This window comes from Arachis ipaensis, chromosome B6 (genome assembly GCF_059453495.1).
Source record: "Arachis ipaensis isolate K30076 ecotype BB chromosome B6, ASM5945349v1, whole genome shotgun sequence".
Taxonomy (NCBI): Eukaryota; Viridiplantae; Streptophyta; class Magnoliopsida; order Fabales; family Fabaceae; genus Arachis; species Arachis ipaensis.
In genome coordinates, this window is record NC_142441.1 from 126,556,720 (window position 1) to 126,571,558 (window position 14,839).

General features: G+C 35.1%; 1 protein-coding gene across 1 annotated transcript; it reads right to left on the reverse strand.

The window, feature by feature from the left end:
* Positions 1 to 8,444: 8,444 nt before the first annotated feature.
* On the reverse strand, positions 8,445 to 14,324 carry LOC107604967 (FMN binding protein). The gene is made up of 13 exons (XM_016306695.3): positions 14,021 to 14,324; positions 13,607 to 13,672; positions 13,368 to 13,454; positions 12,409 to 12,507; positions 12,029 to 12,124; positions 11,834 to 11,899; positions 11,649 to 11,739; positions 10,902 to 10,969; positions 10,753 to 10,818; positions 10,371 to 10,421; positions 10,094 to 10,158; positions 9,355 to 9,444; positions 8,445 to 8,783 (listed from the first exon to the last, which is right to left on the reverse strand). Exons 1-12 carry the CDS (start codon positions 14,222 to 14,224, stop codon positions 9,387 to 9,389), a joined length of 1,017 nt encoding a protein of 338 aa, XP_016162181.1. The 5' UTR covers positions 14,225 to 14,324; the 3' UTR covers positions 8,445 to 8,783; positions 9,355 to 9,386.
* Positions 14,325 to 14,839: the final 515 nt, after the last annotated feature.

The following is a 14,839-nucleotide window of genomic DNA, read 5'->3' on the forward strand; positions in this document are numbered from 1 at the left end:
AAGCCTCATGTCGTGCTGCCTTAGTGACGAAAAAACACCATCAAGGTCGCTCAGGAGGTCGTCGGGTCGCGCGGTCTTTGCGAGTATGTCATCCACGTAGACTTCTACTGTTTTGCCTATGAGTTCACTGAATATCTTATTCATCAGCCTTTGGTACGTGGCCCCAGCGTTTTTCAAACCAAAAGGCATTACCCTGTAACAATAGATTCCCCCTGGCGTTATAAACGCCGTTTTCTCCTCGTCGGGTCGGTGCATCGGTATCTGATTGTATCCTGAGTAAGCATCCATGAAGCTCAGATACCGGTACCCCGCCGCTGCGTCGACGAGTGTGTCAATGTTAGGCAGGGGGTAGCAGTCCTTGGGGCACACCTTGTTGAGGTCAGAGTAGTCTACGCACATTCTCCATCTCCCATTGTGTTTTTTAACCAGGACCACGTTCGACAACCAAGTCGAGTAGTCCAATTCCCGGATGAATCCTGCTTCGAGGAGGCTGGCCGTCTGCCTAGCTACCTCTTCTGCCCTTTCCTGTGACATTTTTCTCCTCCTCTGGGCCACTGGCTTGGTTCCTGCCTTGACGGCCAGATGATGCGATACGAGCTGGGGATCTATCCCGGGCATATCGGCAGGCGTCCAGGCAAAGAGGTCGGCATTAGCCCTGATCATTTTCATCAAAGGTTCCTTCATCTCATGGGGGAGGTTTCTGTTTATGAATGTGAATTTATCGTCCTCCTCGCCGACCCTGAACTTCTCCAAGTCTCCTTCTGGCTCTGGTCTGGGTTTGTCGTCTATCCTGGCGTCCAGGTCAGCAAGGAAGACCCCGGATGCTTCTTTGGACTTTTTCCTGAGAGAAAGGCTGGCGTGGTCGCAAGCGACTGCCGTTTCCAGGTCGCCTTTGATGGATCCTACGGATCCGTCATCGGTGACAAACTTCATCACCAGTAGCTTTGTACTAATGGCCGCCCCCAGGTCGTTGATGGTTTTTCTCCCCAGGATGATGTTATAAGCCGTGGAATCTTGTAATATTACAAAGTCCGCCATGACTGTTCGTCGCTTCTGCCCCTGTCCCACGGAGGTCGGGAGTGAGATGATTCCATCCGGCTTGGTGAAATGGTCCCCCAACCCTACCACATCGTGCTGGTGGGTCGTCAGGTCGGCGTCTCTTAGTCCCAGGGCATCGAAAACGTTTCGAAACATGATGTTTGAGTCTGCCCCCGTATCTACTAGGATTCGCTTGACGAGGCCCGTTCCGACCCTGGCCGTGATGACCATGGGCGGGCTTTCTGGTGCCTCGTCAAACCATTGGTCCTCTGGCCCGAAGGAGATGGGTGGGAGGCCCCGGGGACCCCTGACAGACGAGGTGGAGACCGCTAGGACCTTGGCGTCTTTTTTCCATGCCGACCTTGACCTTGGGGCGGTGTTCCTGGCCGTTACCACGTTTACCACCGTGAGGCCGTGGTCGTCACCCTCTGGTTCCTGTCGTCGCCTTGTTGAGCGGGGTCTGTCTTCGCTGTCATGGTCCCGGTTGCGTCTCCTCGGCTCGCGTATAAGGTGGGAGAAGTCGGCAAGTTTCCCATCCCTGATAGCTTGTTCCAGGGCGTCTTTTAGGTCGAAGCAGTCTTGGGTCTTGTGCCCGTAACCCTTGTGGTACTCACAGTAAAGGTTCTTGTTTCCTCCGGTCCTGTCCTTCAGAGGTCGGGGCTTTGACAGTATCTCATTTTCCGCTATCTGTTGGTAAACTTCGGTGATTGATGCCGTGAGGAGGGTATAATTGGTGAACTTCCCAACTCGGGGGAACGGTTTGGGTGTTTTACTCGGACCGCCGTCCCTGGCGTGTTCCTTTGGTCTTTCTCTGCCTTCATAGTGTCGGGCTTGGTTGTAGGCGGGCTGCCGTTTATTGGCAGCCACGACCCGGCTGACTTCTTCGTCATTGATGTACTCTTTGGCCACGCACTGGATCTCTTGCATTGTCCAAACGGGCTTTGTGGTAAGGTGTTTCCTGAAGTCCTCATTGGAGAGCCCGTTCGTCAAGCACAGATTTGCCACCGAGTCCGTTAGACCGTCAATTTCCAGGCACTCGTCATTGAAACGGTCCAGGTATTTCCTGGTCGACTCTCCGGGTCTCTGTGTCACCCCTAGCAAATTGATTGGGTGTTTGGCTTTGACAATCCTGGTCGTGAATTGAGCCAAGAAGGCGTGGCTGATGTCGGAGAATTGGGTCACCAAGCCCTGCGGGAGGTTGTTGAACCACCGTATCGCTGGGCCCGCCAAGGTGACCGGGAAGGCACGACATCTGACCTCGTCTCCCACCCCTTCCAGGTTCATTCTGACCTCAAAGGCCGTTAAGTGTTCCAGGGGATCTTGTGTTCCATCATACTTCATGTCCGTTGGCTTGTCGAAGTGTTTCGGCAGCCGGACCTCGAGTACGGAACGGTGGAAAGGGGTCGCTCCTATTATCACTGGTCCCCGGGTAGTTCTCCTCGGCTCGTCATTTTCCCGACGGGCGTCCTCTTCGCCCCTGTTCGACGCACGCCGCCTCTTGTGTCGGGAGTAAATGATGGGGTCCCGACTTCTTCTTCTGGCTCGCCCCCGTCCCCCGGTGCTCTCCGACTCGTATTGGGGGCTGGGTGAGCGCCTCGAGCGGCTCCTTGAACGGGAGCGAGTGGGGCTCTGCTCTGGGGTGCGTTGGTCGCGTTCTCTTTCGGCTAGCCGGCGTTCTAAGTCTTGCATCCTATGGCGTAGCTCTTGCATTATCTTGGCGTGGTTGTCGCCAGTCCCTCCAAAGGGGCGTCTTTCGTGAGTTTGCGTCGTGTCCCTTGGAGGCGACCTCTGTTGTTGTCGAGTTTCCGTCGGGACGGCGCCTCCTCCAGGCACAGGGGGCGCGGCCTCGTAGCCTGTCCCAGTTTGGACTAGCACGAAGTCCATGGACGAGTCCCCACAGACGGCGCCAATGTTCGGTAGGTCGGTTACCGGACGGTTCGGGTTAGGATTTGTTGTGAAGGAAGGGGTTCGTCGGGTCACAGTCTTCCAGTCCAGGGGGTGCGAGTTCCCGAGCACTTCGTGTGAGAAAAATGGGGGGTGCCACCTGCAAAGACACTCCGACGCTCTTGTCAGAATATGTGCAGGCGGAATGAGGGTGGTGTAGGGATGTGACGTACCTTGGGGGAAGAGTCAGTCTTCCCCTTATATACATGTCAGTAGTGGGCCCCTCTGGAGGGCAGGCCCATATTCTCAAGGACGTTGTCCCATAGCTGCGGGAGAGCCGTACGGGACGCGTGTCCAGGTCGGTTGAGAGACGCGTAGTCGGGCCGGGTGGAGCTCGGGTCGGGTTGACTCGCGGAAATCCTGGGCCGTAACAGTTCACTATAAATAAAAAGTCTATCTTAATTAAAGTGTGTATTTAATATTAACAATTAAATAATATTCTTTTCATATATAATTTTGTTAATCTTTTATGTTTTGAGACCAAATTTGTAATTTTTTTTTGTAAATTTTGATTTGATATATTCATAATTTGCTTTTATGAATTTTATTTTGTAGAAAGTAAAGTTGTTAAATTCTAACAAGTTTATGAATTTAGATTAATAAAATAAATAAATTTAATAATTAATAATTTAGATTTGAATAAGTTGAATGAGTTTGAGTGAATTTCATAAATTTACATAAATATGTATAAATTCGACAACCTTACGGCCTCCAATATACTGTTTTAAACCTATTTTGGCCTCTTAACTATTAAACCATGTAATTTCATAAAAAAAATACTTTCAAATTAAAATTTTAAAATAAAAAATATGATATCTAGTTATATCTAATAAATTTTAGTTTTTAATATCATATGTTTATGATTTGTTCAAAGACAAATAATCAGGAGAGAGAAAAAAATATTTAATAAAATAAAGTGAAATTTTATTATTGTACGATTACTTAATTGATGTGAGAAAAATAAATTAAAAAAGACTTGAAATTATTTTATAGCAAAATATTGAGAGTATGTCTAAAATGAGCACAATAACTATGTGTTTATTAGATGTGCCATATTTATATAGACCATTAGATTTTATTAGATGAAAATCAAAGACTAATATAAAAGAAGAACATTGATAAATTCTAATAAATACAGAATATCCTAATACATAAATAAATACTTTAAATGACAATATTTAATATACAATATTTTAAATGGTAACAGAATTTTTTTCTTAAATAATTTAATATAAAATATATAAATACAAATAAAATATACGAGTATTTTTTATTCTTTAAGATTAATTATTATGTAAAATTTTTTTATAATATTAAAATAATATTTTAAACTGTAATATAAAAATATAAAATAATTAAATTTTTACTTTATATTACTTGATAAATAATTAGATTATTATATTCAAAATTTATTAACTAATTAATTTTGTTAAAGATATTATTATATAATATAAATTTTTATCAAAATATTTTTTAAAAATATAATTTATTTAAAATATTATATATAATACAGAAAAATATTAAACTTTTTGTTTTTTTAATTTTTTTTAAAAAATAAAATAAATAATATAATTCTAAATACATACCTAGCACATTATATATTTACTTATATTAGTAAGACCTAAACTAATCAAACTTACGTAATTAAAAATATAAAACATATAAATACAAAAAATGTAAATATTTGTATTCATTAAAATTAATTATTATGAAAAAAAAAATTTTATAATATTAAAAAATTATATTAAAATAATATTTTAAACTGCAATATAAAAATATGAAATAATTATATTTTATTTTATATTACTTGATAAATAATTAGATTATTATATTCAATACTTATTAAATAGCTATTTTTGTTAAAAATATTATTATATAATATAATTTTTTTATCAAATATTTGTCAAAATATAGTTTATTTAAAATATTATATATAATACATGAAAATATTATTTTTTTAATTTTTTTAGTAAAACTGGATATATATATATATATATATATATATATATATATATATATATATATCAACTACGTATATGTATCATATGTGTGTATATAATATGTGTGTATATAATAGTGACTCATATAGGATTGGTATATATTCTTTTTATTCTTTAGATTCTCTAATATATATGCCACCTCATGGCTCTCTTCTATAATCTTTAATTTCTTATTCATATTTATTTTGTGATAATATTAAGTAGATATATAATAATTTAAAATTATTTTTAAAATTTAATATTTATAGTTTCATATATATAATATTTATAATTATATATTTATAATAAGATCATTTTTTTATTTTTTTATTTTCAAATATTTTTTATTTTTTGGATATTGGATAAAAATGGGTGTAATTCTTTAATATTGGAAGTTATGGTGTTTTATAAAATTTTGGGAGCTATAGAATTCGCAGAGTGCGAATTGTCAGATCAAATTTTTTTTTAATTTATAAAGATAATACACAAACTGCGTATTGTATTATTTTAATATTAAATTATAATACACAGTTTACGTATTGTAAATACACAGTCTGCGTATTGTCAGTACAATACGTGTTCTGTATATTGTGTTTGCACAGAACAGCGTCCCCAAAATACTGTAAAACTCTATTTTTTGTAACATTAACGTAAAACTCTCTTCACTCTTCCCTATTAAAATAAAAAATCCACACTACTATGCCAAAAGAATATTAATCATCAAACATGAAAAAAAAGGAGATGTGACCTTGGTGTACTTTCTTTTTTTTTTTTTCTTTTTTTGTCAAGCGGATTGAACAACCCTTAATCTTAGGCATTATATCCATATTTCACACACTCACACAATACACTCACACACACTACCATGGATATTATGGGTTCTTAAACAACAACCAACCTCAGTTGGGATTTGAACTTGATGCACCTCCTAACAAAGCAAACATAATTGCCACTCAACTAAGCCTTGCGGTGCACCTTGCTGTACTTTCTTGCTTGTTGTTCTTTTTTCCTTGAATTTGTGATCTCGTCGGGAAAAAAATGGGCCGGGTTGACCCGAATTTTGACTTTGATGAAATTAGTCATGTCGTAAATAAATATGTCAAATCTAAGTCTTTTATTTTCATAAGTTTTTTTATAAGCTTGAATTTAATCTGTTTAAAATCCGACAAGTTTACGAACTTACTCAAAAAATCTATTATGTGAATTAGAATTTAAAACAATAAATTTAACAAATATAAATTGACATTAAATTTATTCTAAAATTTATAATTCATAATTCATAATTTGTAAAGCATAATTCATTTATATATCAATCGTTAATCACATATTATAACCATAGTTTTAATTCATAAATTTTTTTATTGAACAAAAAAACTACAATCTTAACTAATTTTGACTAATGATTCTTTTTAGTTTTGTTATGTGTTTAATATAAGTGAATAGTTAAAAATCTAAATTAAGAATAATTTATTTTTATAAAAAAATATTTTGATGAGTCGGCTCAACGAGTTTTATAAACTTTTTTAAAAGCTTATACCTTAACTTTTTTAACTAATAAGTTTTATAAAAAAAACACAAACCTAATCTGATTAATAAAATGGATAAGTACAATTTTGGTCCCTAAAATATAGGCCGAACATTTTTTTCGTCCCCAATCCTTTTTTCAATACAAAATCGTCCCTAAAATTTAACTTGGTTTTAAAATCGTCTTTTTTACTTAAATTTTATTATCAAATTACTCGTAACAAAAAAATTATTAAAAAAAAGAAGAATAAGAAGAGGAAAAGAATGGATGAGAACGAGAAAGGGAATCATGGTGGTGGGAGGAGGGAAGAAGAAGAAGGGGGAAGAGAAGGTGGCAATGACGCCCACAAGAGAAGACGGACGTCAACGCCAGCAGATCGGCGAGGAGGCCATCCGCCGCGTCGCCGTTTTGCTCATCCTCCTCGCTAGCTCACGTGTCGCCGCTATTTCGCGTCCTCGCTTAGCTCATCGCTGCTCCTCACATGTCGTCGTTGTTCCTCGTATGTCGTTGCTGTTCCTCCTTAGGGTTCCAATTCTATTTCTGATTTGTTGATTTTGTTAATTACATTGTTGATTACTACTTCTGTTTTTTTTTTTAATTAATTACATTGTTAAATTTGTTGATTTTGTTAATCACATTATTGTTGACTCTTATTCTATTTTGATTGATTTTATTGTTCTTCTACTTCTGTTTCTTCTACTTCTGATTCTAATTCCATTTTTCTGCTTATGATATTTGCTAGTTAAAATTCTATTGTTGAAATTTTAGTTAAAATGCTATTGAAATTTTAGTTGAAAAAAACGAATAAACAGATGTTACTACCATGGAAGAAAAGAAAAAGAAGAATAGAAATGAAGTATTTTAGTAAAAAAAAAGTGTATTTTAATCCGAATGACGTTTTTAAAACCAAATTCAATTTTAGAGACGATTTTATATGAAAAAAAAAAGGTTAAAAACAAAAAAAAATCAACTTATACCTTAAAAATAAAAATCATACTTAATCCTTGATAAAATAAGTCGAGCCACGATCCCTCGTAAAATAGTCTCTCCCACTTTCACCCGTAGATCTCATAATGGCTTAAGTATTTTGTTTAGTGTATATGATGATGCATGCATGATCTTATCTCAAGTATATATAATACAAACGCCTTAAGACTATATAAGTTGAACTTAGCGCACCATATACTAAGGTAATCTAGCGGTATATCTGAACAGTAAGATAGCCCCATCCATCACAATTCAAATTTATAACATTGAGTTACTTTAATCAATAATGTTATCCCAATAATTGGGTTGGACAATTACAAGTATTAAGTATTAACTAACAAAAATAGAGATATGTATACACCTATAATACACAGATAAAGGGGACACATACAATATAAAACACCACGACACAAATTTTAAAATTTTATCACACAGACACGGAAACATCCATATTTATAAAATATATTTAGATAAATTATAATAATATTTTAATATTTTATTAATATTAAAACATAAATTAATTTTTTAATTATTTCTAATATTTTATTTTAATTATATAAAATATTTAAAATATTTTTTATTTAATAAATAATAATATATATTATTTCTAAATTTATTTCAAAAATAATAAAACTAGACAAACTGATACGTAATAGTATTTAAGTATATCAAAATATATTCAAAAAAATATTTTTTAATTTTTTATTAAGACACGGTTAGACACAATAGAGTCCAAAATGTGTCTAACACGTGAAGATAGCAACTCAGTAAAATATTCATACTTCATAAGTATACAACAAAAATCAGTATCAAATCAATTAGCCGTATAAATTACATATTAAATAAAAAGTATATATTAAAAATAAGTTAAATATAACACACATATATATAACAAGTATTTGGTTTCTCTGCTTAGCTTTTATGTAGTTGTATATTTTAGTAGTTGGGTAATTAATTGGTGCATCATGGCATTGTCCTAAAAATTAATGGAGTTTATTTTATTTATGGATTCATATAATTTCTCCAACAAGAGTACACCTGGAGGAAGATCACATTCACGATCATATTATATACAAAGTTTCTTTCATTCACAATCACACCACTTTTCTATGTAAGGAATTTCAAGGGTTTCTTTTCTTTTTTTTTTTCCACCCCAAGAAAATAATACTGAATAGTGAGTGAAAAAGGGTAAAAAGGGTCATCCATTTTGTTTTTGTCATCTTGTGTGTGGGGGACTCACATGGCCAAGTTTTGAAGGAACACATTTTGTTTTTCTCTTCTCCCAAAGATGATAGGCATAGTGTAGTGTACTGCAGCATTTCAAACGGAAAGGGATGAGAAAACAGGAAAGAATTTTTCTACTTTTTGAGCTTTGACATTTTGCATGCAACTCATTCAGGTTTGTTGCAAAATTGATCTAGAAGTAGCAGACAGTTTGGAAAATTTATGGAAGTAGTTGACAAATAAATAATAAAAAACCTAACTGAGTAGTATTTCTTTGAACACCATATCGATTACTTTGTGCCAACATATTACTCATCCACAATTCGATGTAGTGTGGCCGATCCACACCCTCCAATGATGGATGCAATTTGGAGTATGTTTAAGAAGGTGGAGACTCAGGTGCAGTTTTTTCACATAAAATCGATAATTGAAAATCATTAGATGATAATTTAATCAAACTTGTCAAATCATTTATAAGAGTTCTTGACTATCCACTTCACATGAAGTTAACCTCATGTGAGTTTCCATTGTTTAAGAAACATTTCTCTAATCTAATTGCAAAACCTGGTCAACTAACTAATCTCTTAATAAACAAGAAGGAAAACTCTGTGAGACCAAAGCACATCTTAGGATCTAATATGAATTTTTGTAACATACCTGTTTATTTTTTCTGTTTATCTGTGGAGCAATCAATCAACATGAGGTCTAGCAGCTTGAAGCATCTCAACAATTAGAGTCTTAATATCCCTAAAAGAAAAACAGACAAAAAAAAGAAAGACTTTTAAGTGAATAGATGACAACCACCAAAGAAATCTTATTCTCCTAGTTTAATAATGATTGATTTTTCTTTTAATACTTTAAGAAAAGCCATAAGTCCATGGTATCATGGTAATAAGAGGAAGATCACCCAAATTAGTCATTCCCTTAGACGATTTTATATATACTAGTGTATTAATACGTACTAACATGCCTATTAATCCACTTTTCTATATATGTAATAATGACAAATATGTTGGTCAACATGAAAATTTCTTTACATTCTATCTAAGAAGTCTTTGATTAAAGTCTCAGAAATAACAAAGCATTTTGATGAATTATATATGATGAAGGAAAAAAAATTTATGCACCAAACATCCCATTCCCGTTATATATTGTATAGACAATCATGAATACAATCCCAAAAGTATAAAAAAGAGAGGAAATATATAACACATGAAAAGGTTGTTACCGATATAAGACAACACTTATATTCAATCAACTGAAATAATAACCTAGACACAACAAGCAATACTACCATATGCAATTATCCATCAAAAAGGTTGAAACAAAGCATAGGTTTGCATAAGTAAACTGGTTACTAGAAGAGAGAACTTAATGAACATCTATGATTCTGTACTTTCTGTCTCCTGCACGTCGAGGAAAAGGTACTCTGAGCTTGAAAGTATCACCCTTATAACCAGCCTATAAAAGAAAAGAACGTAAGACATCTAATGAAGAAGGAAGAAACTTCAAAGGAGATGTAGCTGCGAGAGAGGAGAAAAAACTCTTGGAACTTTAGAAGGGCCAAATATATCATTAAGAATTTCATTCGTTTAATTTTGGTGAATTTTAAGAACTCCTAAACTAAAAAGGTAGCAACCAAGGAATAGTGATAAATTAAAAAATAAAAATACCTTGACATTGAAGCCAACACTATCAACATCTAGCATGTATGCAGATTCCACCTGCAAATGGTCAACTCCGAAAATTAATGCTGAAACATCATCACCTGTTCCCCCCATTAGAGGGGAAAATGTAGTAATTTGGAATGCATATTGTTTTTGGAATATGTAATTTTATTTAGCCCTCTAATGTCCCGGCAATTTAGCACCAAGTAATACATTGTTATCCTCGTCGATTTTCTTAGGCATGTTCATTTGCATCCTACCTAACATCGTTGTCTCACACCAATATCTTAAAATAGGAATTCTACATGATGATAACAGGTGAACTAAACTGCGTAATTTCTCGTCGATATCATATACTGCTTACTGTAGAATGTTCAAGATTACATACCGGAACTGAGGTCCAGTGCTGCACAATCACTGTTGTATCCTCAGCATGATCTTTGTTCATATGAGACTGATAATAACATGGTTAATCATAGAACAATTAAAGGCTGATTATTTACATGAAAAATATGATGGCCAGTTAAAGATCAATACCACCACCGGCTTGGAAAACTGAGCTAGGGGATCAACTTTTGCAGCTTTATATTCATCTGGACTGAACTCTGTAGTCAAGCCAAAAAGTTAAATAAAATGGTGTAACAGATAATTTAACACACAAGAAATTTACTTAACAGATAATTTAACACACAAGAAATTTACTTGTGATACAGAAATGGTGGTTGTTTATTCCTGAATCTTCCTATTATTATGGCGAAACATTACAAAGGGCATTAACCAAAGAGAAGAAAGACATCAAATTTTCATCTCAAACTGAAAGAATTCTCAATACATATATTTTTTCTCATGCTTATCCTAAAACCAGATAAAAAAAAGCCATGCAATTCCAATCATCCCTTATAATACAGAATATGCATTTGGCTTTATTTTATTCATTTATTCTTTTGCAGGTTGATTGTATTATTATGTTGTGTTCACTAACAGCAGCTAACTATCCCTCACAGAACCAAAATAAAAAAGGGCAGCCTGCTCCATAAGCATCCCGCGATAACGCAGAGTCTGTGGAAGGGCAACACCCAAAGAGTGTAATGTACGCAGTCTAACCTGATAATTAATACCAAGTCTAAAACCCCCTATTGCATGCAAGACTCCAATCATAATGTTAAAGGATACCCCCTCTTTTCTTTTTCCCCAAACCACCACCACCACCATCTATCTCTCTTGTGAGTTTCAGAATAGCATTAACGGGAAAATAAACCAACAAGAAGGGCATAGTTAGCAAACCTCCTGATCCTAACAAAGCTGTAGCAACACCTGACACATATCGTACAACTTTCGGTTCAATGCGCAGAAAATGGAAGTCCCCAAAGTCAACCTTTAATAAGTGAAATTGATACTGGTTAATTATATAATGATAAGAAGAAAGGAGAAAAGAAATGCAAGAATAGAAGAAAGATGAACAAAGTTACCCAAAATGCATTGGGATGTCTTGCCAAATATGCAGCTCGTACGGCTTCTTTATCGTTTTCAGGTACCTAAATAACATTTTCACGAAAATATTTAGAACCCAGCAGCACAATAACTATGTAACGATTATGTAGCCCAAACCACAATAGTAAAAGCAAATGAAAATATTGAGAAATGAACAGAAGATATTAACTTACAGAGACAGCATCACCGTGTAAAGTGACAACTAGATCAGTCCTATCTTCAGGATCTCTAGGCACCAGCAGTGAACATTTAGGATTTGCAGCCAAGTCCTGTAAAATATAGAAAACATGACTCTTTAGCTATGGAAGTAAGCCTTTGATTCGGTAAGAGCTGGAGTTGGGGTGTTTGTTTTGATTTATAGTTGTCAATATGATCATGGGCTTGTTGCGCACATGCTAAATAAGATTGAAAATTGAATTCATAGCCTTGTACAAGCCAAGTTTGAAACAATGTGCTAGATGGTTATATAGATAACTCATTTTTGAAAACCTCAACTTACATATGGATTCGTAATCCATCAGAAAACTTTTGGGGAAATGAAAAGAAAAGGAACCTTCGTATGAACTGCCAAGTCGCTCACTGCTAGTATCGGATATCCATTTGCATCACATGCAAAGTCCACCATCGACCCAGATGGATAACCCTCAAACTTCTGCATGTTAATGATTAGATAAGTAGTGGATATTTGAGTTGTCAGCGAACAAATGATAAAACAAAATTCTATGTCATACTGTAATGAGTAAAAATAGGCCCAATAGCGCAATTAGAAATTTCTCATTAGGAGTAGAATTTACTATAAATTGAGTAGTAGTGATAGAATCAAGGAAGGAAGTATTGAGTGAATTGTATCTTTCTTTCTTTGGAATTCCATCAATGGAATTATTCTCTCCCTGTATCTCTCTACCCTAATTGATTCTTCTCTAATTTCTCTCTAATTGATTAATTCTTCCCTTTTCTAATTTCTTCCCCTTACACATACATATGAATGTAAAAGTCAGTCAAATTAAGTTTCACTGCTATGCCAAACATGGACTCTCATTATCAATCAGTTTATCAGTGTGATTCAGGTGGGGCAAGTTGTTTGCAGTACCTTCAAGTTTTCAGAATCAGAAGAACCTGAATATGTGGGCATGAACAGAATACGAAAACTAAACATCCAAAGAGGGAAGAATCTCTCTCCATGTCTCTCTTATTTAATCACAATTTCATTTTCTGTAAAGCTGTTTTGGCATTTCATCTAGATAAAGATATCTCTTTGACAAAGTAGATTAATTTTGACACAATTGCGGTTATGAGTTTTACACTATTATTCAATCACTTAGAACTATATGTGAAACCTTTGAAATAAGGAAAGCACAATTACGGTTATGAGTTTTACACTATTATTCAATCTCTCTGACAGATTCATGTGTTGATTCATGATCTGAGATCAACTACTATATTCAAACTTCTTAGCACATAGAAAAGGCACAATCAATTATCCAAGTTCATGGTAAAGGAAAGCACAGAAACCTTTGAGTAGGTAGATAGCATCCCGCGCACGCTGCGATCAAGGAAAGTTCGAATTTCTTCTACCGGTGGAAGCCTAGCAGCTTTTTCCTACCAACAACAACAACATCATCATTATACATTTGATTTTCAACTAATCCTGCTGAGTTCTGATATCTACAAAACCATATTATTGATCAAACAATGTTGTAACTACTTTGAGATTCATTCATTACTAACATATAATTAATTTGACATAATACCTGATGCGCCTGAATTAACTGAAAAACATCATCTTTGTTGATGTTAACACCGCCAGGGGACGCAGTCTGATTCAGAAATCAGCGTTAGCACGCAGTAAAAAAAATATATAAAAGAAAAAAAAATCACAAACACACACACAGAGTCGAGCTAAGATAATCGTAAGTTCATAACAATAACATTAGGTTGATTAGAACAACAAAACTTTCAGCCATCAATCAATTCATAATTGTAGCGATCAGATACAACCCAAAAAACAGTTGATAGCCAGAATTATATTAATAAAACAAAAACAAAAATAATTAAACTTTGGAATAATATTATGCAAAGTTTGACTTTTTAAGCTTGCAAGCTAATTATTTTGCAATTGGGTCAAAGAAAATGCATGAAAAGGGAGAAAAAGAGAGTGGGATTACCGGAGCGGTGGATTGGGGTGAAGCGGCCATGGAAACAGAAAGAGTAGGAGTGAGAGTGGGAAAGGTGAGGGAGTTTGGTGAAGAAGAGTTGCGTTGGGGTGTGAGAGGGGAAAGAGGGACGAGAGAAGAGGGTTTATTAATATAAATGCCATTTGGCCGAGAAAATGGGGAAATTTTCATCAATGGCGTCACCATAGTCTTCATCTTTTGTTTTGGTTTTGCTGTCCCAACCGACCAACCAACCAACCAGTAACCTCACTTTCCTTTCTTTCTTCTTTCTAGTGTTTTAGTTGCTTCTCCCGATGCTTTTATTTTGAGAAGGATTTATTTATGACGTGCCCGTTATTTTTTTTTTACTTTTTTGGTGATTGAAAATTTAAAATAATTAAGCAGACAAAAAATAAAGTCTTAAGAGATTAAAAAAGCATAGAGCGATTTTTTTAAATATTTATCTTTAATTTTTTTAAAGCACGGAAAGTTTTACATGCTGCGAATATGATCTCAATGTTATCATGGTGTTTACTATTGTGTTTACATCTTAGAGGATCAAGCAAAAATCAACGCGCCACTTCCAAGTTATGATATCTTTGACTTTAAGTACCAAAAGATATACACACTCGGCATTATCATGAGAATTGTTAACAAGAATGAAAGCTTTCAGGCAATCCGTTTCATAAATTACATCTCTTTGCCCCAAGATTCAGGCTAGAAAAAATTCTCTTTAAATAGCAAACATCTCTCCTTAAAGAATATTGCAACTCTCTATTGTTCCCAAACAGCCTCGTTGCCAATTTTTGTTTTAGTCTCTGTTAACATAGG

Bases quoted from the DNA above. Each gene is read 5' to 3' on its own strand.
- LOC107604967 (XM_016306695.3), bottom strand. From the start codon at position 14,224: ATGAAGACTATGGTGACGCCATTGATGAAAATTTCCCCATTTTCTCGG. The intron at 11,900-12,028 runs GTAAGTTAATAT...AATGTTATTTAG, and splicing joins TACACGGTGATGCTGTCTCT to GTACCTGAAAACGATAAAGA. The intron at 11,740-11,833 runs GTAACTTTGTTC...CACTTATTAAAG, and splicing joins GACATCCCAATGCATTTTGG to GTTGACTTTGGGGACTTCCA.